Genomic DNA, 24,418 nt, shown 5'->3' on the forward strand with positions numbered 1-24,418 from the left:
CCTACTTTACGCCCTCCGTCTACCGCCGAATCGACGAGCAGATCGATTTCCCGCGGTTTTCTCCCACATTCGCCTCCCAATTCCTGGCGTTGATGAAGCAAATCATGCCATCGGTGGACTGCTTCTCCCAGTTCCCCTACGCGATCGACATCCCCTCCTTCGTTTCGCTCTGCCGCATGCGCTGCGGCAAACTGAACGGCTGGAAGCGTCGCTACATCGCCATCTCGCGCAACTGTCTTTATTACTTCCACAGCATCGACGGACTCTCCGAGAAGGAGCGAAACGAAGTCGTGCTGCAGCTGCCGACGGGGGTTGTGCCGCTCACGCGGCTCGCAACGTCGACGCGGATGGTTTGAATGGCGAGGAGGAATGAGGAGAAGGTGGCGGGGAAGCTGTTTACGGTGGAGTTGTTCCATGAGGATAACTCGGATGTGCCGTATTTGCGATTGCTGAGCTCGGAGAAGGTGATTCGGAGGACAAAACATCGGTTTTGTTTTACGTTTGGTCGGGGTTGGAGGAGCGATTGATGGGTAGAAGTGGAGGAGGAAGCGGCGTTTTTCGTGGAGTGCGTGGGAGAACATTTAGCGGAAGTGAATCCGTGCGAGCCGCTGAATACGTATGAAGTGGAGTACGATATTCGAAGTCTGCGCGAGTTGCGATTGTTTACGAGGAAAGTGAGCGAGATTTTACCGACGATTCGGAAAGAAAAGGGGAAATAGATATGAGTTGGAGTGTTTGTTAGAGAAGAAATGGAATGAGTGTGTGTGTTTGCTTTCAAACAAAGTGGATTGAAAAACGGATGGAACTGAATATTTTAAGATTCCCATATTTTGATGAGAATTAGTATTGTGAATGATACACAACTTACGTTTGCGTGTTTTCTCTATTCTCTATTTTTATATTTATTCTCCGACATTTCCTTCACTCCCAAATCATTCTCTCCCCTTTTCGATTCTCTAACAAACACCCCAACACAATCACGCACTCGTTCACCACTCACTTCTTCATCAGCCGCTCCTTCATCCTCTCTCTCCGACTCCTACACGCATCGGGCAAGCAATCCTGATGGAACATCGTGTACGTCTTATACCATCCCTGGCAGCACTGCGGAATCTTCGCACTATGCACCAACGCCGTCAAAATCGCCTGGTCCTGCCGATGATTCTTCCGCGTGCTTCCAATCGGAGAGATGCATCTGCGCGTGTAGGCGCACTGAACCAGCGGGAAGATCACATTGTTCATCACCGTCTCGTTATTGTAGTTAATCCACAAATAGCCGCCTGTGCACATCCCTTTCCCCAGCATAATCTTCCGAATCATCTTATTGGCTCCCAAAAAGCGCTGCGATTTCCCGTGCAACCACTGCTGCAAACTGTCTCCCGAATACGGCGTGTACAACCCGAACATATGAACACGATACATTTCATTCTTCAGATTCGTGGAGACAATATTCCCTCCATCGGACCACGACACGATCCGCTTCGTTTCCATCAACACATCGAAATAAGAGATCACTTTCCACGAGTATCCGCCTCGAACCTGTCGATCCGACAAATCAAACCACGCAGGGAAGTGCGCAAAGTCGAACTTGCGATAGTACAGCAGCGCTGTGGAATGGTGCGCGTCCAGAATGGTCTTCATCACCTTCATTTCGCTGATTAACTCGCTCAGCGTGACGTTGTCCAGTCCGTAATCCACAAACACGATCGACGAGTTCATATCGCTCGTAATGATCGAATACATCGTGTTGATGTTCGAGTAGAGATGATTCGCCGAGCTTCCTGTCACGTAAATATGGTCGGAGTTTCTGAAAGCGTCTTCAGTCACGCCGCCAAGGCGGACGAAGGAAGGAAATCGAGCGTCTGGCTGCCCGAAGTTCTCATATCGAAGGTCGATGTGGTTGTAGAGAGAGTTGAAGGGGATGGGATAAATGATGTCATCGTAATCGTATTCTAGATTAATAAAGAGTTATTGGAAATTACGGTTGGTGGGTTGGGTTCCGAAATCCTTTAATGTATACTGACTGCTTGATATGGAGATGTTCGGGTTTGGAACGTAGGGACTCGGATAAAAGGGAAGGTGGGAAAAATGATTTGTCTCGGTCGAATTGCCTTTCTGCTTGGATTTCCCTTTTGAAGGTGATTCAGCAGTCGCAAACCTAGGTTTATCTGTTTTGACACTATCTTGTTTACTCTTGAAAAAAGTAGCTGCGGTTTGTAACAGGGAATCTACGGTCGATGCAAATTAAAAGTAAAAACTGGAACCTGCGGCGTTAAGAAGGGAATTGGAAATTTTAGATTTGGCTGTTCTCCTACATTCAAAGAATTCCAAGAAACCCTACTTCTTTGGTTCGTTCTCTGCTCGCATCACTCCGCAAGTATAGGAACGCGCACTAAAATCACCACTGTCATCCAAAATTGGAGGTGTCAACAACACAACACAACAAAATACCCAGAGTGCTATAATAAAAGGAGATATATTCATGCTGATCCAGAAAAAGAAGTTCTTCTCAGCACAATAAAAGTAAAAGAAAGGGGTGATAAAACGGATTTGTGTCATATTACCATTGTTTTTTCTCCTCTCCAATAACGATTTAATCTTATGAACCCGTCTTTAGCGGGACAAGATCCATAAACCCGAACAGCCCGCCGTTGCTCGGTCACACTACCATGCACAAAATTCCCCTCCCACGCATTCTATTTCCAACAAACAATCCATCACCAATCAACCAACCATCTCACTGCTGTAACAATACAAACTTAGGCCTGCTCCTCCTTCTTCTTCTCAGCCAGTTTCTGGTGAACGAGCTTTCTGTACGCCAGCTGTCTGCGAGTGAGACGCTTGTGCGTGGGCTTCTACACCATGACACTACGCCTCCACACTTACCGAAGAAGCCTTCTTCACCGCAGAATCCTCCTCGGTGCACATCATCTCAATGTGAGCAGGGTGGCGGAGATAGGCTGCACATTACCAACAAAACCAACTGCCTACGGCACACACGTCCGTGAGCGCGGTAGGTGCGACGACGCATCACGGGAGCCTGGTTCACCTGCACATGGCTGATACGAAGGTTCTCCACGTTCAGACCCTTCGCCTCACCGTTGGCCTTCAGGTTGTTCAGAAGCACCAGGAAGAACTTGCAGGCAGCCTTGGGCCATCTGCACTGATCTCCAGGAGCCTTGATGGAGTGAGCCTGGGCGTGACGACCAACACCGCCGTTGAAGCGGGTGAAGGCGACAGCCTGCTTGTGGGCAATCACATCGTTAAGGTATTTCTCGGCCTTGAGCAGAGACATGTCCTTGATGGCAGCACCCACCTCGTGAGCGTTCTTGAAGTGCACAGTCAAGTAAGAACCGCGGGCCTTGCAGCCTACACATAAGAAACAAGAATTACAGGGGAATACTCTTCTTGGTATCAGCAGGAGTCATACTATAGAACAGGTTAGTGATAATCACATTTCAGCCAGAAAAACACAACGAGCACACAACAAAATGAACAATGGACAAGAATTGTCAAACACCACACCAAAATGATCCCAAGGCACATTCATGATACTTACCTATATCTCACCATTTGAAAATGTAAAAATCAAGTAGGCTGATTAATCCGAATTGGATTAAAGTCGATGAGAGACTAAGGCGATGCCCGCGGTTATTTCTTTATGAAGTCCCAGTTGTACAGGCATTTATAGTTATCATACATTTCTTGAACAAAACAAAATACGATGAAATACGATGCTGATATTCATTAGGAATATACTAGTACATGGGTAGTGGAATAGGATAGAAAGAGCAGGGGTGTTCGATGCCTGATGATCACGAAACAAAAGTACTGAACTGCTTGTAAATATCTGATCACATCGGGGAAAACAAATCTTGATGTAATTGTTAATCAAATAAACAAATGTCTTTTCTTCTTAGTTTTGTATTCCTATATTTATTAGCAGTTGCGAAGGTACTCTATCGCTTACCTGCGTTTGAGAACTGTAGGGTGACTATCAGGAGATGCATACTTTGACACGCAGTTCAGTAGCGCTCTTAGATGACAAGCTGTTTGAAGAATATATTTCAAATCGAACTCGGGACTTTGACACCTTGTTACTTTTCTCATACGTGTCGAATGATTCTCTATGTCCTACATGCTCGTACAATGTTCTAGTAATGAATAACATAATAGAAAGTCGAATGACGCTTTTTTGCACGCACACAGAGCTTGGGAATCAGAAAACATCGATTCACCAAAACTAATCTTTGCAGTCATCGAAATGGATTCAAATCCCAAATTGGCGGATGTGTTTGAACTGAATTCCTTTCCTTCGCTTGTCTATCTCTCCGAGTATCACAGCATATCTAGAGTATGAATTTAAACTTGCTCTCTATGCAGATTCTCCCCTTCGAAAGTGATTCCATGGTGTTAGAAGGAAACGGGGGTATTCTTTCAGAAGAGCGAATTCTTCAGTTTATAAAGCAATGTACAGGCGTTCATGTAGTTTCTCTTCACTCCCTTTCCATAGATCACACTTCAACAGAGCAGTTATTTAGGCTTGTATTTTATCCTCCTTTTCTCCGTAATCGTCATTGCATTCGGCTATAACTACTTATTCAACAACGATTTCCTCTTGGATTTTCTGGGAGGAAAAGACCGCGCGCTCTCTATCTGCCATTTTGTGTTTGTTCTACAATGCCTCACTCAGCATAAGCTTGATCATGATTGTTTCGGGCATTATGTACGATTTCCTTCGAGGTCCTCCCTTCTTAATTGCGAATCCGAAAGGGGGAATCAGTTTGTTTTCGAGGCGAGGCGCTACGATCTGCGAGGGTTTGATATTCGGCGTGCTAGGTCGAAGAAACGTGAAGGAATGAACTGTAGTTTTTGTGACGGAATCACATTTGCTGAAGCTGCTAAATATTGATACATCGAAGGAGGAGGAGGAAGTTTCGGATGAGATTATGATCGATCTGGCTTTCTGTGCAGGAGCGGTTGTGCTAATCACTTTATTGTTTGCATTCAAAATGCCCTGGTACTTTAAAATCGCCCGCCAAATGTTTTTGAGTGTTTGTTGAGAGAGAACTGAATAGAGAGAGCGACAAGTCTTATCAAGTAATAATCATTTTGAAAGACACATCTCAAGATCTCCTCACAATAATGGAGATGAAAACTGTCTCGCTAAGCTTATTTCGAAAAAACAAATATGAATAAAGCTACTGACCATTCGCAACATCATCAAACACCTAAGTTATACTGTACATTTATCATCTTATTCCGTGGCCTCCACCACTCCTTGTTCACTGATTCCAAATGAAGCTTCTCCTTCAGGTAAACAGGGAGAATCCACCACTTTACAAATTCGGGTTGTTCCACGCCCTTTCTTCAATCGCAATCTACACATCATTTCAAACTCACTCCTTTCTTTACCTCGTTGTACTCGCATGAGCCATTATGTTTCCTCCGATCGGCTTCAATGGATCCTTCGCGAACACTCCAGTATCCGGATTCGCCACCACTTGATTTGTTACTACCACCGCTACTCCAAATTCATCTGCCAGTTTTTGTAAACCACGAAGAAATTGAGCCAAGTTTTGTTGACGTGTTGATAATTCGCCTCTGCCTGTATAATCCGTACGAAACAAGGCTGTTGCTGAATCCACTATCACCAAAGCAAATCGACTCTCCGACATCAGTGCTCCCGCTTGCATCAATAATTGCATTTGATGCTCACTGTTGTATGCTCGGGCATAAGCCACATTATCCATCACATCGTTTGGATCTAGACCAAAACGTTGACTGATTTGGGCAAGTCGTTCCGGTCGGAATGTGCCTTCTGTATCGATATAGAGCGCCTTTCCTTCGCCTCCGCCTTGTTCCACAGGAAGTTGACAGATTACACAAAGTGTGTGACAGAGCTGCGTTTTGCCTGTTCGAAACTCTCCATACAGTTCGGTCAACGAACCTGTTTCCATTCCTCCGCCAAGAATTGCATCCAATTCTTTACAACCTGTAGAAATGTGAATTATGTCTTCTCGCACTTTACTATATTCTGTCGCCTAAATCGATTAGTATATTCGAATTAATATATACATACAGATGTAAAACCCATAGGAACCAACTTGGTAGCAGCTTGTTGAATCTTGATAGCTTTTGCTTCACTAATTCCCTTCACTTCTATTAATTTCTTCATCGTGGTCATTGCTACCTAGATTCAAACCATTTCCAATCCCTCACTGATTCAACTGTGTAATATCCTCCTTCCTGAAGCTTCTTTATATCACTAGCATTGATTCCTGCTCCTTCTAGTTTATCTAGAGGTAACGGCCCGTTTGTCTAGATTTTGGTGGCAAAACCACAACTCGTACTCGGTCCTCAATAGACATATCCTGCATTTGTTCTTGCATCTTCTATTCGATTTTTTGTACAATATATAAGAATGAAAAGTATTTGTGTAGAAAAAAGCTTGTAAGTAATGCGGATTTGATGCACAGTATTACCAATCAAATGAAAATGAAGGGATTTGAAAGCAGAAGAGTATATTTGAATATAGAATGATGGTGGATGATAGAGATGGTGTTAGTGGTATGGAAATGAAGAGAATCTAAAATGGGCGGGAAGTGTTTATGCTCCAAATGTTGAATATGAGTACTTGAAGTGATATAGAACAGATTATTCGAAATCGGATTGGAAATGGAGTTAGTTTGGAGTTAGAAGAATATTGAATAGTACTATTTATAAATTCACTTTGTCATACATCCATTGAATCGAAATGAATGAATAAAGAATCAAAGATTGTGTGTATGAGTGTGTTTGTGAGAGGGTACACTTTGTTTGTGACAGGCACAGTGATAGCCGCAATGATTTCGATATTATTGTCTGCGGAAGGTTACCTGCGTTCGTATGTCTTGAAAGAAGTAATTTGATTCTAGAATATTATCTACGCCACTAATAAAGAAGACTATTGTGATGGGTAGAGGTTATTAAGTTGGTCTAAGTGAAGATGGTCCAATTGATATAGAAAGTGATTATTCTTTGTGCACTTATGATTTTCGTGAGGATCGGTTGTAAATATTGGTGTAAAATGTGTTTATGATAAGAAAGTGGGAAGTAGAGAATCGTCGATTATTTTTGTTTGGTAAATATATGGAGTAATGCAATTTATAACAATAATAATAATAATAGATGGAGTCCTCGCGGTTTACCTAGTTCGTTAACATCGTAATAATAGGAATTACTGATGATATTTAGTGAGGAGTTTAGCAATATAAACGAAATGGATAGTGGGAAGGGATTTAGTGTGTTGTATCTGCGCAATGTGTGTTACGACAGTGAATCATCTCGAATTGTACTATTTGGTAATGAGGTGGACAAGTCTTTGCTATTTGGGATGATGAAGAGTGAATATGTGCATTATAATACTGATAATAGAGCTTCCTCGAGATGATTTTTTCGCTGTTGTGGACGGCGTTTACCCCAAAGCCGCCGAATGGAAAGAAATCAGCTCGATTGGTAGTTAAATGTTTCTGGATGCGACGTGGACGGCGAGTTCTTCGTGCAGAAAGAAGACATCAGCAATCTGATGCTATCGACCACAACCGATGGAGAGTTTTCGACTGCCAATCTGATCCATGGCTATTCGTTCAATCCTCTTCCAGAGAACAGCTATTTCTTGCTTTCTACGCTGAGTGAAGACTACGACAATTACGAAGCAGAGAAGAATCGAGAAGAATCGAAGCTGGATTTCTTGCTGAATAGCCATCAGAATTTTGCTGCAGCAGAAATCGGGATTTCTCGAAAGAACCGACCGATTCTTTCGCGAATTCGCCAGCCTTCGGTTGCTCAGTTAAATTCGGATGATGCGATAATCGAAGAAGAAGAAGAAGAAGAAGAAGAAGAATCAGGAGGAGAAGGCAATGAATCATCCGATGACTATAGCGATGTCTCTAGTATTCCTCCGAATTCTCAAATGAGTACTGGGCATCATTTGAGAAACTTCTCGTCGGTGTCCTTAACTCGAGGGGAAAACGATGTAGATGTGTTTCCCAAGATGGATGTTAGAACTCCCAGCATTGTAGCTCGAGAACAGCGGGGAGAAACTGTGAGTACGCATCGAAGAACTCCAAGTATGGGGATTGTGAGTCGTCATGTGGATGATTATTCAAGTCTGGGAGTACGATCTTCAAAAGGAAGCAGAGTATCAAGTGAAAAATGAAAAGTGTTTGAAATGTTTGTGTGTGATAAATGTGTCAAAAGGGGAGGGAATATGGGAAGTTGGCAGGCAAATTGAAGGCAGAGAATAGAATTCGAGGTAGGGAATAAAGTAGATAGTATAATATTAACAATGCCAAATCGAATGTGGGATGTGGAATCATCAAAGAATTACTATTGAAGAAGGAGAGTAACTCAGAACAAACTAATTCAATACAGCAGTATTTCAATGTTCATTATATGTTTTTGCCATTCAGTAATATCGATTACACGCATATATATGTATATCGAATTACTCTAACAAGCATTATTCAAATTCATTATTCGATTGCTTTGTTCGTAACTGGAAAATGATGAATGAGCCTAAATTGCTTTATCGATAGTTCTTATATATTGAATATCTAATAGATTTATCATTCTTGTGATAAACATAAAATGAATGATGTTTATTCAGTAATGAGTATTATGATATGACATAATAAAGGGAATATCAAATATCCTAGCCTTCAAAACATCATATTTAGTTGATTAATAATATTACACATTGATTTATTATTGGTACACAACGCAACAACAACATCCTTAATTAATACTATTCATTTTCTCAAATCTACTCATAAAGGAATGAAACAAAAGTAGTTCGTACAACAAATGAGACGTTATTACTGCTATTCTTTAGTGAAAACAATATTCCTCACATTATTATTGCCATTCAAATAGCATTCCCACATTTTATTGCTTTTTATAAAGTGGTGTTAGAGAAAACTGAATATATGAATGTGATCATTTCCCCATAAGATCATATACAAAAAAGCAAGCAGTGTTCTTTGATATTTTGCGGTTCTAAATGTATGATCGCATAGAATAAGCTATAATAGATACATTGCGATAGGAGGTGAAACATGTTATGCAAAAACTTCAGGTTATCATTATGGTTTATCAATTGACATTCTGATCGAGGAATAATAGACTCTTGTCAAAAGAGGGACAATCCCCTTTATGTATTGATCACAATAGTAACCACTTTATAGAGAATTGAAGCTTGAAATAACTACTCAATTCTTATTTCGGAAAATCTACTTTTCCTCATTTGTAGTATAATGTACATACATCATTTTCCATTCCTTTTTCATAATTCAAGCGTGCTACTATAGTTCCATTTGGATCCTCAATGGTCGCATTCCCATTAAGAAGCCCATCTTTTACTGACGCTTTCAAAGTGTATCCAAGGTGAGGAGAACCAATTTCACACAAGGCTTGCCTTTCAATTATGGTTTTATTCACAATTGGAAATTCACTACAAATACAATTATTCCATATGCTTAAATCTTCTTTATTTCTTTCTACACCTAAACTAGTCATTAAATAGTATCTACTTCCATAACATTTATTGGGGCAGGTTGAAATTCTCTGATCATTCATTTTATTTACAAATATGATATCTTTGATGAACGGAACACAATAATAAAGAGAAAAAGAAATGTATTTTTGCAATTCCACATATTCGACTTATTTTGATGATTGGATTTGAAATTCTTTAATAGCAGTACAATCATTTACGTTAAATGAAATGATTAATAGTGAATCAATAAGAGTAAAATTGATTAGGGTAAAAACACAAATTGGTAGCGAATAATCGACAATCTATGCTTGTCAAATTAATAAATTCTATATGGAGTATGTGGTATGTAGTGTAAGAACTCATTTATCAGAATTGATTGATATACAACTTTAGATCGATATTTCTCTCCAAATTCACTTCTTAATCAATTTATATATTCACTACATATAAATTCACCCATGGAAGTATCATCATCATCATTCTAACCTTTTTTTAGCAATTCTGTGAATATCAATCGTTAGGAAACTATAAAAAAGATTTCGCATGTTTGTACAATAATATGCATAGAATTAATGTAAACAACAAACAAGAATACCAATATCATTGTTAAGAAATACCAACGAATCGTTTATACTCTTGGATTGTAGTATTTGTAATCACTCGTATAAAATCTGTCTCTGTTGCAACTGCTGTACTATCAACAATTTCTGAACCCAAAGCTGATTGCATGAAAAAAGCCGTTCTAATTAGTAAATCATTAGAAACAGGCATAAACATTACTCGGATTCCTTTGAATCGACGAATCCTATCATAAATCAGAGTCCATACTTTTTCAAAGCTCATATGATATGTTTCATTATAGTCGTAAGAACAACCATTTTTCTTGTTACCATCTTCATGATTGTGGGCATCTCCAACGATAAGAATCAAATGATTGTAATTATCATAAGGTGGTTGTTTCATTTGTTCTAACGCTCGAATCAATCCTCCTTGGATATCCTCACATGTGTCTCCTCCACCACTTGCTCTAAATGAATCAAGTTTGTGTTTCAACCATTCAAAATCACTAGTAATGCGTTCTGCTTGCTCTCCATGTAAATGGTCTTCGAAATCTTTATACTGTACTACTTGACCCACAATTCCTCCTTCAGGAAGATGATAATCTTTCTCGATCTTCTTTAACTGATTCAATATTTGTACAATGTTATCTCTAGTTGCATTGATATACGGGTCCATTGATCCTGTTGTATCCATCACAATACTCAAGCAGAAATTCACCTGTTTTTTGCTTGCTACCTTTCGTTTTTGCATCAGCTTCTTATCAGGTAATATAACTCCATCCATCTTGATTCCGGAAGTGAGGCTAGGATCCAAGAATCGTTCTTCTTCAAACTCTTCTGTGTTACACAACCAAACTGCAGCATTGCTGATCCATCGCGCGGTTCCATCTTCTGTGAACTCCAAAAACAGTTTCGATGCAGCTGTATCAATTATCATCCTGCCTTCATCACTTCCTTGATTCTTCTCCCTCACCATAATCGAAGCATGTCCTTCACTTTCTCTGGCAAATACACGGAATCCAATTCCTTCGAATTGATATTCACTCAGTGTACAAAGTGTTCTTCCCTCAAAAATACTTACTATCCCAAAATCCAGACGAGACAAGTTAGAATAGTTCAATGCATCTCCTCCAATTGTGATGAAATGGCCTGCTTCGGGTGCTTCGTTTTTTACTCGTTTCATCACTTTACCTCCTTTTATGGTTTTTTCTTTGTCTCCCACTGCTTCAAATCCATAGAATTTCTTAAAGTACAAATCAGCTTCATATGTAAATGGATAGTTCTCCAAAAACCAGAATACACCGCCTCCTCTCCTATTGAATTCGTGGACACAGCTCACAAAGGCATCTGCATAATGATCTACACTATTATCACATTCTTTTGCCATGATTCCATCTCCAGGAGAACAGGTTATGAACGTCATTCGATATTTGCCGCTCATCAACTCATTAATTGCAGATATGTAATCAAATGCATAACGGATGTTAAACCCTTTCCCTATGGGCTTTCCATTAATATTCCTGTCTCCGAGTTTCAATATGGGAGAGAACCTTTCACTCTCCACAACTTTTCCATTTCTCAAGACTTCCTCTGTGATAAACTCATCAATCACGTTTCCTTTCTCATCTTTCTCTCCTCGACACAAATAAAGAATAATGAACAAAATCGAATAGTGACCAAACGCTCCATCCACTCCCAAGTCATATCTGCTGTCGTTAATATCATTAATCTTTTTCATTGCATCTTTTCCATCCGTCTCATCATTGAATCGAACACTACTCAATGTTGTTTCATAAATACTGGGAATATTGCAGATTGTCTTTGTCAATTCTCCATAAGTCTTGTCAAATGTTCCATTCCAAATCATTCCATCTATTTTCTTCTCTGGAACTGCATTCGTATTGGTATTGACTGATGGAGTTGTCAGGTTCATCAAGGTCTCGGACAGTCGAGCAGGATTTGAATTCCAAATCATCGTGGGGAACAAATCTTCAAATCCACACAAATACAAGCCAATTCCTATTCCAAGATAGGTCATTTCGATTCCACTCACAATCGATTTGATTTCTGCTCTTGAATCATTACACAACATACCATTTGTTAACACCATCATTATAGAATCGAATGATCGAGCGTTACAAGTACTACAAGCATAACGAATACAATCAGGCAAGCAAGTATTTTGACAAGGAGACAGAAATGCATGATACAACGCAGCCACAATATTGCTTTCCCACAAATCCATCGATGATATGCCTGTTGCTACACGAATGATTTGAGACGAAGCCACCCACAAATCAATGCATGGCAGTTGCATATTACTTAGATTTCGAAGCATTGTGAAGATCGTGATCAATGAATGAACTCGGTTTGTTTCACTGAATGCGATTGAAGAGCAATCAATCACAATACTTGCATTGTAACTTCGAATCTTTTCACTTCCAAGCTTCTTGAAAAACTTGCCATCTCCCGTTTTGCTAACCACATATTTGATGTAGTTTGCCATATGAATCGAAGTTCCTGAAGTGGATGCAACAAAGGCTGTCGACTTATTGGGAACGAACAGAGACATGTTCATTGCCTCAAATAGGTTTTCACCTTGAATCACTCCATTCAACGTTCTTAACACAGTACTATTACATCTTGATTTTGGATATGCATAAAGATTTTCCTCGTTCACATTAACTTTTCTAGCTGAGACTACATTGGGAAGAGATATAATAGCCACCATAGACTTGTTCTCTGCAAATTTCTTATTCAAATCGTCCTGAAGATTTTGAGCATAGTGTAACTCAGAAGAAACGTTCATTACTCTGTTAGTTTCAAGTTTATGTAAACTAAAAAAGATCCTTATCCACCTCTGATTTGATGCATTGAAAAGATCATCGATATTATCAACGAAAAACAAATTATCTGGAATATTTGCTCGTAATGAATTTTCAAGAAGAGATTGATTAGTTGCATTTAATGCTTCCTTATTCTTTCCCTTTATGCACAATAAAAATAAATGTGTATACGTTTTAAATACGTTCTTCACTTCATTTTCTTGAGACATCAGTTGTTCACTAAATCCATCACTCACAATCACGATAGGATCGTTCTCGTCAAATTGATCTTTCACTGTCAATAGATCCAGAGGAGTCGAGGGCATTTTTACAACTTCTTCCATGTCAAATAAGAAGGAGATAATTTCACGAATCGATCGATCTTTCATAGAAACATGCACACCTTTATATCTCCCACAGAACACATACAGATTGAATGAAATGCCAAGTTCCTTCATGATGGTAATCAGTATGGATGTTATGATTGACCTCATTCTTAATTTTCCTTTTCTCAAGCTGCAATTTGTATCAATAATGATATTTATTGCTGAGAACAGCCTATAACTCCTGTAGTTCGCTGCTTTCATTAACTCAATAATACTAACAGACTTACTGACAACAATATCGACAACGGTATCGTCAATACTGCAATCCGTTTTGTCCAGTAATAATTTAGATATGGAGTCTTTCTTACTGTTTGGTTCTACATATTTTTTAACTGTTCGACGTTTATATACCATCTGAAACATATCATTCATGCTCATATTATTTATCACATCAATAAAAGCCTTGTAATTGACAGACTTATACTCTTCATTATTTCCAATCTGGTCTGAATGATTGTTTTTTCTGTTGCTTGGCTTCGCTGCAGTTGTCTTATTGAGTTTATTTTCATTGGCAAGAATCACTTGAGTCCGCTGATTTATCTTGCTTTTAGAAGCCTCGGTTATTGATCCATATATTATTGTTGTAGGGTTCATACCACTTTCTAACAACGGCTCTGCATTATCAACTACAGTATTAACACTTATTTCTTCATGATATTCATCAACACATTTGGTTTCTTTATGATTGTAATTCTGTTTTGCTAATTTAAGCATTTTAGGATCTGAGATCCACTCCAATACTGATTGTTCATAGAATATTGTATTGAAAATGGACTCGACCGCTTTTCTTATTGATGGAAGAATAATATCATTTACGCATCCATTCAAAATAGACATTATTTCTTCTCTTTCATTATCATTTGCAGATAAGATAACCAACGAAATATCTGAAAGAGCAGATAAGTAAAGACTAAATGATTTACTTTTTAGATATGTTATTATAGTTTCAGGATTACTAGATGACATAGCATGAACGATAATTCGATTTTTTGGTGTTACCTCTCTAGTAAACACTGATAATTCATTTTTATCCCAAATAAAAGATTTGCTATATTTTGTACTATTAGATGGTTCTGCTTTTGACGAATAAGATGCTATCTTGATTATAGGATTTGATACTACTTGTGTCGTAGTTCTTTCTGTACAGTAATAGTTGTTTGGTACCCCTTGGGCTATTACTTGTACTGCTAAGGGTAGCAATGTGGGATTTATAACATATTCACTACTAACATAGTCATTTAATCTTTTTGAGTAGAAGCAATCTTCTGATGTAATAATCAAATTCGGCAATTCTTTTCTTTCATAGCATAAATAAAACTCTTCCATGACTAATTTTTCATTATCTGATAACCTGTAAACTGTTGCATTAATAGTTATTCTTTTGGCACCAGCATCATTTTCTTTCATTTGAAAAAGAATCCTATTTGAACTTTGGGATATATTGCAATTATATCCTGTTAAAACCAGTTTCACTTCACTACTAGTTGATAAATAGGGGATAGAAATACTGTCACCATCTATTCCTGTGTAACTAACTGGAAGATAATATACTTTGTTATCTGGAAGACCAATAAATGCATTTCTTCCATCATATGTCACAATAATCACATCATTTAAAGATGTATCAAAGGAGTAATCGAACCTCATATCAGTAGCCATAGGGAAGAAGTAGTAATCAATTTGATTATATTCTTGTTTAATCTTCATATAAGTTTGTTTCTTGTTATTTTCTTCTAGTTGTGTGAGATAATAGTGTTTTTCTGATTGCTGAAAATCATCACATAGCTTTCGGAAGTTCTCAACATCTTCAAATGACACTTCATCAATACTTTGAATCGAACCAATACTATTTCCAATTGCTAAATAATCATTTACAGTCCAGCATTTATTAACATTATCCAAAGTTAGTCTATTATATGGCAAAACATCTTTTGAACACTCCATAGAAGGGCAGTCAAAGTAGTAATGATACTTACAAACATTTGTTGATTTTAGAAGGCTATATATTTCTTTATGATGCCAACTGTAGTATACTCTTATGGATACATTCCTGTTTAAACTATTACGATGATAATTATGATATTGTAATAAACGATCTTGACCAATAGGTATTTCATATTTCAAATTATAATGATTTATCAATGTTACCATATATTTGAGTAAAATGATTTCAAGTTCTTCGGTGTGGTTATCGGAATAAAATAAGTTTTTGATATAGGTTATTATTCTATATCCCCTATCACTATTTAGTAATTGGATATTATTAGGACAATAAACCATGCAGGTTTCAAAATTCTCGTCAGTAGAATAATAATCTGTGGCCGCTATTTCAATATCCCACTTAAATGGTGCGAATGGAAGAACAATATAAATACCAGCCAATGTGAAAATAGCGATTTCTCTTAGTATGTCTTCTGTTAGTTCTATTTTGTTGGAAGATAATGATATACCTAGTTCCTGCGGTGTATGGAGTGTGAAAGCCAAATGAAAATTATCCCAATCATTATCCTGACTATTAGAAATAAATATCATTTGATAGCAAAATGGTTGATATACATTTATAGTTTTAATTTCTAAATTATCAATACTTTTCACCTTATTATTGAAGAAGTCCGAATTATGGAGAGAGAGATTATTAACTGCGTGCAAGAAACAGAAAATTCCAATTGTGTTTTCATTTCTCCTCTCATAGTCTTCGTCATATCCATTATTCATATTTTTCTCATAGGCCATTTCGGTATATTTTGCAATTAATTCTTGTCTCTTCTCTTCAACCAATTTATACATCAAATGATATTTCGTTTCGCAAACGATCAGTTGGGTGTTTGATTCTTCCCATTCCTTCTTATAAATATCCAATCTTGCTTTACAATGTGTTTGAGCGCATGATATTACTTTTGATACAAGGTCATCAATGTCATGTACATCTCTTATTACATTTTTCAAGGCATTCTGTAAAATAGGTACGTCCATCATATCTAATATCACACTTCCCTGGATAGTTCGTTTACGAGGACATAAAATTGCTAATTTGTCATGAATTTTCATTGGACATTCAGGGGTCCACATTATTTCTAATAGACCACTTGGAGAATTGCTAGGAAAGGCAAGTAAGTATTCCATATGTAGCAATTCTCTTAATATAATAGTTCCTGGTTCCACACAGGAAGGAAGATCACATTTCCACCAAACATCAACTTGAGATATTTCCAGATAACTGAACTTGTTTAATTTATGACAGTTGTCAATAGCATCCAATATCAATGGAGTTTGTAACACAATAACAGTAAGAGGTATATTAAAATAAAGTCTTTTGACTAAAGACATTTTAAGTTGAGAGCATATATCTGCCCTACATATATTTTGATTTCTGGCACTAAACCAATATGTTCTATACCAATCTCTCTCAAACAACATTTCTATGGCTGCTTCAAAATCTCCTTGAGTCACTTCAACAGGAGTTATGAATGGATATTCGCTGTAATCCTCTAACAATTTATTCCAATCCAAGTTTTCCATTTCCTTTTTCAGCAAAACATTCAGCATGATCAATAAGTGGGGAAGGAGAATTGATGAACTACTGAATTCTTTTAGAATATCAGCCACATTCAATTCCAATCGATTCAATACATCTGCATATTCACTCAATATGAATGGATAGTTCTTAAATGTTTTCAGTTTATAAATCAAATGAGATGTTTTTACAATGAATTGATTTGCTGTTGATTTATATTCATACTTGGTATACTTTGACTCACTGACATTGAAATTCAAAGACTTGTATGTTTTGCTATCAATCATCTTGTCCTCAAATGCCTGTTCCAAGTAATTCTTTAATTCTTGATTCTTACTACAATTGTATTCTGCTTCTGTAAATCTGAACTTCATTCCTTGTTCATCATCATCATCATCCTTGCCACAATTTATAACACACATTTTAGCAGCAGATTCGATTGTTTCAAGAGTGCTGATTATTTCCTTCACACAATTTGATTCTTTTATTTCAGATGGGAAGCACTCAATGGATCGATTCACTGACTGAATTGAATTCTGAAGATTCATACAGTCGGTATACTTTGCCTTATTTCTATAATAATTGTCTTTCTTAAGTACGTCCAAATAGATTTCTCGAATATTGATGATTGCCTTCATCATTGGTTCTGCCATGACTCTCCATTCACTGTTATCCATAATCGCAAATACTTCAAGTGCCAAATCAATTAATACAGTTTCCTTCATATAATCACATAATTCATTTCTTCTATCACAAATAAACAGCAATTCCAAATATATATATTGTTCGGTTGTAGGAATGTCAAATAGCTGTTTGATTGTGATTCCTTGGTCAAACATGCAATCTGACATTTTGTACTTGCTTTTCATTTTCGGATCAATCGATGAAATCAAATACCAACGACGAAGAACACCTGCATTTTCTCCTCTTTGCCTCTTCATCATACAATTCTGATGATTATCCATTTCGAGTACTTTGATTGCACAATCCATTACATAGTAAATGAAATGGTTTTCAAAACACTTTATGCAGCTTTGTAGTAGTTCAATAGTGTCGTCGATCACAAATCCACTCTTTGTGCTTGTGCAAATCTTCTCCATTATAGCAATCATTCGATCCATCATCTCTTTTTCATTGAGTTTCTTGTAGTTATCTAAATAATCCATTAGATCTGAATCGATTGAGTGAGATACTTCAATCTTCGAAACCAAAGCATTTTTCTTCGGTGTATATCCAAATTCAAACAAGAATGCATCTCTTTCTTTACTGTTTATCACTCGAATACATCGTCGGAATGTCTCCGATTCTTCAATTCCAAAATTACAAGGATCGTGTTTTGATCCATTGATTTGACAGATTTCTTGAACATTTGCTTGAGTCGATATTGGATCACAATACACAATCACACAACGACTCAAGAATGGTCCAGTGAAGTGTTTCAATGTATTATCCGATATTGTAAAGAAGATTCGGAATGCTTCGTGAATCCTTCTCTCTCCCCTTTTCGGTCGCATTGAATACGTTATTTCTTCATTTCCTGCTAATACCTTCAATGTTGGATTTTCTTCACACAGAGAATTCAGCGATTCCATCACATCATTGTTTGCCAAATGAATATCTTCGATCACGATCCAATCCCCACTCTCCATTGCTTTCAACAGCGGACCTTCTCGGAATTTGATACATTCATTCCCATTTTCATCAATTCCAAGAGTACTTCGACCAATGAACACATCTGGAGAGCTTTCGTGATTCAAAAACACCGAAGTGCATCGTTTATCCCACATCAATGCCAGATTCGAAATACAATACGATTTGCCAGAGGGAGAAGAACCATAAACCAAAATGGCTCGTTTGGATTGTAAAGCAAGACTCAACTTGAATATCGTCACTTTCTCTGTTGAAGTGAAACAATACTCTTTGAAAGATCCTGAATACATTTGTTGTGTTTCAATGTCCCAATAGCCACGAACTATGCATTGATCGTCTTGTTTGATAATATCAACTTTCAATGTGTCTTCCAGCTTCAATATCTTTTCGATTTCTTTTCTCTCCGATTCTTCATAACGACAAGCAAACACCAACCATAGAGCAGTTTCCAATGATAGGTTATTTCCATTGTTCACAATCTGATCCACTTTCAATACATCTCGAAGTGAGAATGGAATCGATGTCTTTTGATAGGAGTTGTAGGAATATTCAAACAAATCAAGAATCTGATTCTCTGTTGATTCATCTTCCGATTTCATTACATTACTCAAGATTTGACGAGCTGTGAGGAACAATTCATTCAGTGTGTATTTCAAATCACGATGATAAATACAATACTTGTAGAATTGACGAGGCAATGTGCTGCGATTTGCTGACATGGATGCTGGATTCATACAGCAAATGATCAGCATGTTCGGTGGAATATTGATCAAATCGCCTCCTGGAACTTGGAATGGATCGTGATTCACATAACAACGAATCAGAGTGAGTAATACTTCAAGCACATCTGATGGAGCCAAATTCACTTCATCTAATAACAATGCGATTCGTTGATCTGGATGATCTCCTCTTCTCAATAGTTCCGTAATACTTCCATCTCTGAATTGTAATGATCCATTCACAATCGTGTAACATCCAAACAAACTATCAATCGTTATGGTATTCGAAAAATTGATTCGCTTATACACAAGATTCTCCTTTACGAAATAATTCTCAGCAGAAACAGTTTTGCCTACTCCAGGATCTCCTTCTAGAATCAGAGGAAGATGACTTCGATCTGCCAATACAATGGATGCCAATAGCTGAATTGTGGTCTTTGTAGGAAGTAATGGATGCTTAGATTGAAGACTGGATTCTATATCATCAATTACATCATTTGTAAATAGGAATGATAGAGTTTGCTTCAAATCCTCTATCATTGCATCATCCTTGTTGCTTGATTGAAGGAATTCACTCACTTCCTTCAAATCCTCATTCATCATTCCCATTTGAATCAGATTCTCTCGAGAAGCCAAATCAGATAGAAGGAATCGAAGATAGAATGGAATCACTTTCTCAGCATTCACAAATTCATTCTTCAGCATATCTGACTTTCGTAGAATGTGTAAAGGATAGTCATCTCGATTTTCAAACTCATATTTCGCCCTTTCTAATCCAGAATAGGGTTGACAAAACACTTGAATGAATTGGTCTTTCTTTGCAACTCTTCCATAATCTGGATCTTCGCATGTTACAATCGCATTCACAGATTTACCAAGAATCTCTGGTTGAATTTGGGAATAATCCTCAAATAGACTAAACTCTTGTGAATCCAAACTAAACAGCAATGAATATAATCGAGGAAGCAATCGATCATTCAATAGATTGATACTGTTCAACACGATCGAATTGTTGCTCATTATCGAACGGAGAATCGGACCAGGACGCATCATGAGCAATGATTCATAATCTGCCATGCCATACAATAACCTCTTCAAGTATTCTCGATATGCCTCCATTGGAGTTCCCTCAACATTTTGGATCGATGTTTGTCTCAGAATGTATTGAATGTCTTCTTTACGACAAACAGAAATCTCACCAAATGTGTGAGACATTTCCATTGAACGAGACATTTCCATATGAGCAGCATTGGGAAACAGCAAATGAGTGACTTCAGAAGCAATATCTGAATCACCAACCAATAACACAGGAAGGTGAGTTTGCTTGAAATTGGAAATAGAAAGAGTAAATAATGCAGTTAATACAGAAGAATCCAAATCCTTGAGTTTTGAATACTCGATTGGAACTGATAATTCGAGAGGACCACGTTGAAGCAATGACCTAGATTCATTCGTTGGGGATTTTCTTGCTGTTACTGTTGGAGTTGACAAAACCACACTTGCCATTTCCAATTCTTGTTTCATTTCCGTATTAGCTGTCTTTTTCCATTTTTCTATCACTCTCTCAAGTAGTTCTTTGCGATCCATTCGATTTGCAAACAATGCTGCTACAATCCAAATTGGATGAGAAGTATTGAAACAAATCTTATCCAGAGTGAATACTTCATTCAATGGAATCTCATTACTATCAATATGATCACATAATCGTTTGCAGATTTCACTATTCATCAACTCTTTCGCTTCAGTACTCTGGATTGGACTCATTTCACAAATATCAAAATAAGCAGGAAGAGAAGGCAACGAATTCACTCGACGTGTTGTGAATACGAACAAAGCTCGGAATGAAGGATGAATTGAATGATTGATAGAAGCTGGATAAGTGAACTCATCAGTGAAAGGATCACAAACAGTATCAAGCATTTCCAGTAATTCTGCTGACATGTTTTCAGCATTTTCGAATATCACTAATTCTCCATTTTCTACAGCTTGAATCAATCTTCCAGCTCGGAAATCGCCATTAACATCCATACTTCCCATCAGAGTGGAAAACTCGGTTTCTCCAGATACACTGAACACTTGATAGCTTCTGATATAGAGCTTATTGATGATTTCGCGAATTGCATAGGACTTTCCACTGCCTCTAGGTCCACACAATGCCACAGCCTTGTTCTTGCAAATACAATAGAACAATCTTGAAGCTTCAGTCCAATGACTTCGAAGAGATTGCAGTTCAGGAATTGGCTGTTGTCTAGCGAGCAGTTCAATCAGAGATTCATCCAGTTCGTATTCACACACTTCTCTTGCAAAGCAGGCCATTCGATGGAGTTCTTGCTGCTTGAACCAGTCGATTGTTTGAGAATAATCATGAATCAAATCATCAATTTCATCATCCTCTTCAATAATCCTAAGCTTAGGATAGATTTCAAATCGCTTTGCATCTTCATGACTCACAAATACTTCCAAAAATCGATTTCTCAAAGCAGGAGAAAATGCCAGCAAACCTTTCTCAGACGTTGTTGCGATTACACGGAATTCGGGACTCATTTCGAATTCCGGTCTTTCTCGACGTTCATCAAATCGAACTACATGATGATGGCCATCTGCAGGTGATAATTCCAACACAGAGTTCAATCGCTCGATCACATTCGATTTCATCAAATGCATCGATTGAAGAACACAAATACCTCCATCTTCAATTGCTGTAAGCAATGGAGAAGGACAGAAACGAGGAACTGGCTTGCCTTCATTATCATCTTTCTCGAGTGAATAGCTTCCAATCACACTTTCTGTTGAAGAAGTCGAACTGCAATGAATCACTTCACAGGATGTTCCTTCATTCTGCATTATCTCCATTATTGCTCGGCAATACTTTCGAGATACATATTCTGTTTCTCCAATCAATAGAACATGACATCCAGATTCCAATCCTAGTCGAACTCGATCATACACATCCTTCCAGCATTCCTTGTCTAATGCAGCTTTGCTGAAAGTAATATCCGCTTTGAATACTGGATTTGTTTTCAAATCTTCATTATATGCGATTTGTAAAGCTCGATCCAATGCTTCGCTTTCATTTATCTTGCTATCCATCAGTGTTTCCATCATCCATTTTGTTCGACTACAATCTCGAAGTGTGTAATCCTTCCCTTTATCAATCTCTCCAGACACATTCTTTCGATTATCAGCTCGATCATGAATCTCACACACTCTTCTTCCAATATCTGCATTTCCTCCAAACATTGCCGTTATGATGTCCAATCTTTCCTTTCTGTCAATCATTGGGAAGTATTTCTGTTTCGTTGAATCGTGAGTGATAAAACGGAAACAATCGCGAATTGCAGAAGACAGATTGCTTCGTTTGTATGAACTTCCAGCAGGATTCTGAGTGGCAATAATGCGGAAATCTCGATGCATTACACGTTCTTCACTTCCATCCTTGCCTTCATGGAGAATCTTCTTGCCAAACAAATACGATAACACACTCTGAACCACAGAAGGAGGAGCCAGAGACATTTCATCCATCAATAGCAGTTTGCCATGAATGAATGCATCCGTGAAAGCTCCGTCCTGGAATTTGATCTTCTCTGTATCATCGTTCGTAATCACCATATCTCCCAGCAATTCCTCAGTTGTGGACGAAGGACTGAAGTTGTATCTCACAAAGGGAACGAGAGAACGTCGACAGTATTGCTCCACTGTGAATGTTTTGCCTGACGAGGTCACTCCCTCAATCACCACTGGAATGTTGTATTGAATCACATCTTCCACGATTTGATTTCGAATTTTGGTTTGATTGGTTTCTCTGATAAAGGGAGGATCTTCTTTCATTGTTTCCACATATCGATAGGCTTTCGATTCGATATACTCCCATTCGTCTCTGTCAGAACGTATTGCCTTAATCAGTCGAACATATTCCTCTGTGGAATGGAAAATGAGCACATTGGATCTGCATAATACAGTGATAACCTTATTCTCATCAAGAGGAGACAAAATGCCAATCGTAGCATTCTTCACTCCAGAAATGCAGTGGAAATAGATTGTTTCAGGAATGATATTATGAGTTTGAGCTTCATTATGATTGATAAGTGGAAGAATGAATGTTGTTTCTTCTTTCTGCAAGTGAGGTCTTCCACTGAAACTAATCGTATCTCCCATATGAACATAATCGCATCCATCAGTCAAAGCAGATTGAAGGGAGTAAAAACTCCTAGCATTAGGTTGGTCATAATTCACTTTCAAGGAATCGAAAATCTCAGAAACACATTGATTTGTTCCTTCTTCACTGACCAAAATTGATTCATCATTTCCATAACTTCGCTGATTATTCTCAACTATTTCAAAGTCGTGACTACTAAAATCACATAATTCTATGTGAAATATATATATATTACTATTTACCTAGAGATACTTTATTCGTTTTTTTCAAAGGTGTTCTTGTTGAATTGTTCTTTCTCTTTAATTCGACATGATGACATATGTGAAATCTGATTTTTCTGTTATAATAATGTTGTAATCCTTTTAAATAATTATCACTACTTATTTTAGTTAGAATTGCTTGATTTTCTGGTTTATCTATGCTTTATCATCAATATCCTTTATTACTTAGTTCCAATCGAAACTCCTTAATACAAGCCACTGAGTTCCTAAAGATATAAGTCGTAATTTCATAAAATTCTTTGGCAGGCATGTTTTGAACTATAGAATATTGGCTAGTACTATGGAAATACATGGAAAACGAACGCTGACAAATGTGATATTTGATTTTTCAATGTTGTATGTCATCTCAATTTCCACGTTATTCACAGTATCTATTATTTGTCAGTAATAATGGTCAATACCTGATATACCCATAACTTCAATGGAACCGCACTTTTCTTCGGAAAAAAAAGACTTGATTTGTTGTACATTCATTATTGGCATTTTCCCTTTGTGGTATTATATAATAAAAAAAACTTACATGTTCCATGAAACAATATTGGAGAGGTAATCCTAGTAGCAAAAAGTTCGGGTGATAATGGTTGTAAAGATCCCATAGATACAAATTCCAAAGAATTTATTAGCATCATCCTAATCTACATTTTTAGAATAACACTATATACAATACCGGAAATACGAATGCATAATCTGTTTTCTCAGTTGACTTTGCTAATTCTAATGGAGTTGTTAATTTTCCTTTAGAATTTAATACTTTCCACATATAACGATCACTAGACGGTAAATTATTCT

The 24,418-nt window shown here is 37.6% G+C and overlaps 6 protein-coding genes; 3 read left to right on the plus strand and 3 right to left on the minus strand.

The window, feature by feature from the left end:
* Positions 1–176: 176 nt before the first annotated feature.
* On the plus strand, positions 177–728 carry GSBLH_T00002897001 (uncharacterized protein; the record flags this gene model as incomplete). XM_013041524.1 has 3 exons in its annotated part: positions 177–350; positions 381–504; positions 535–728. The coding sequence occupies 3 exons, from the start codon at positions 177–179 to the stop codon at positions 717–719; spliced, it is 483 nt and encodes a 160-aa protein (XP_012896978.1). The 3' UTR covers positions 720–728.
* Positions 729–996: 268 nt separating this feature from the next.
* On the minus strand, positions 997–2,367 carry GSBLH_T00006531001 (uncharacterized protein; the record flags this gene model as incomplete). The annotated part of the gene is made up of 4 exons (XM_013041525.1): positions 997–1,952; positions 1,983–2,228; positions 2,265–2,311; positions 2,342–2,367. 4 exons carry the CDS (start codon positions 2,365–2,367, stop codon positions 997–999), a joined length of 1,275 nt encoding a protein of 424 aa, XP_012896979.1.
* A 349-nt stretch (positions 2,368–2,716) lies between these two features.
* On the minus strand, positions 2,717–3,607 carry GSBLH_T00002898001 (uncharacterized protein). XM_013041526.1 has 4 exons: positions 3,404–3,607; positions 2,992–3,369; positions 2,887–2,960; positions 2,717–2,855 (listed from the first exon to the last, which is right to left on the minus strand). The coding sequence occupies exons 1-4, from the start codon at positions 3,426–3,428 to the stop codon at positions 2,760–2,762; spliced, it is 573 nt and encodes a 190-aa protein (XP_012896980.1). The 5' UTR covers positions 3,429–3,607; the 3' UTR covers positions 2,717–2,759.
* Positions 3,608–4,866: 1,259 nt separating this feature from the next.
* On the minus strand, positions 4,867–6,413 carry GSBLH_T00002899001 (uncharacterized protein). XM_013041527.1 has 5 exons: positions 6,354–6,413; positions 6,223–6,321; positions 6,083–6,193; positions 5,416–6,044; positions 4,867–5,381 (listed from the first exon to the last, which is right to left on the minus strand). Exons 1-5 carry the CDS (start codon positions 6,390–6,392, stop codon positions 5,258–5,260), a joined length of 1,002 nt encoding a protein of 333 aa, XP_012896981.1. The 5' UTR covers positions 6,393–6,413; the 3' UTR covers positions 4,867–5,257.
* Positions 6,414–7,567: 1,154 nt separating this feature from the next.
* Positions 7,568–8,200, plus strand: GSBLH_T00002900001 (uncharacterized protein; the record flags this gene model as incomplete). Its single annotated transcript, XM_013041528.1, has 1 exon — positions 7,568–8,200. The coding sequence occupies one exon, from the start codon at positions 7,568–7,570 to the stop codon at positions 8,198–8,200; it is 633 nt and encodes a 210-aa protein (XP_012896982.1).
* A 2,883-nt stretch (positions 8,201–11,083) lies between these two features.
* On the plus strand, positions 11,084–12,013 carry GSBLH_T00002901001 (uncharacterized protein; the record flags this gene model as incomplete). Its single annotated transcript, XM_013041529.1, has 1 exon — positions 11,084–12,013. The coding sequence occupies one exon, from the start codon at positions 11,084–11,086 to the stop codon at positions 12,011–12,013; it is 930 nt and encodes a 309-aa protein (XP_012896983.1).
* Between the last annotated feature and the right edge of the window lie 12,405 nt (positions 12,014–24,418).

This window comes from Blastocystis hominis (genome assembly GCF_000151665.1).
Source record: "Blastocystis hominis, Singapore isolate B (sub-type 7) whole genome shotgun sequence assembly, scaffold_21".
NCBI classification, from domain to species: Eukaryota; class Bigyra; order Opalinata; family Blastocystidae; genus Blastocystis; species Blastocystis hominis.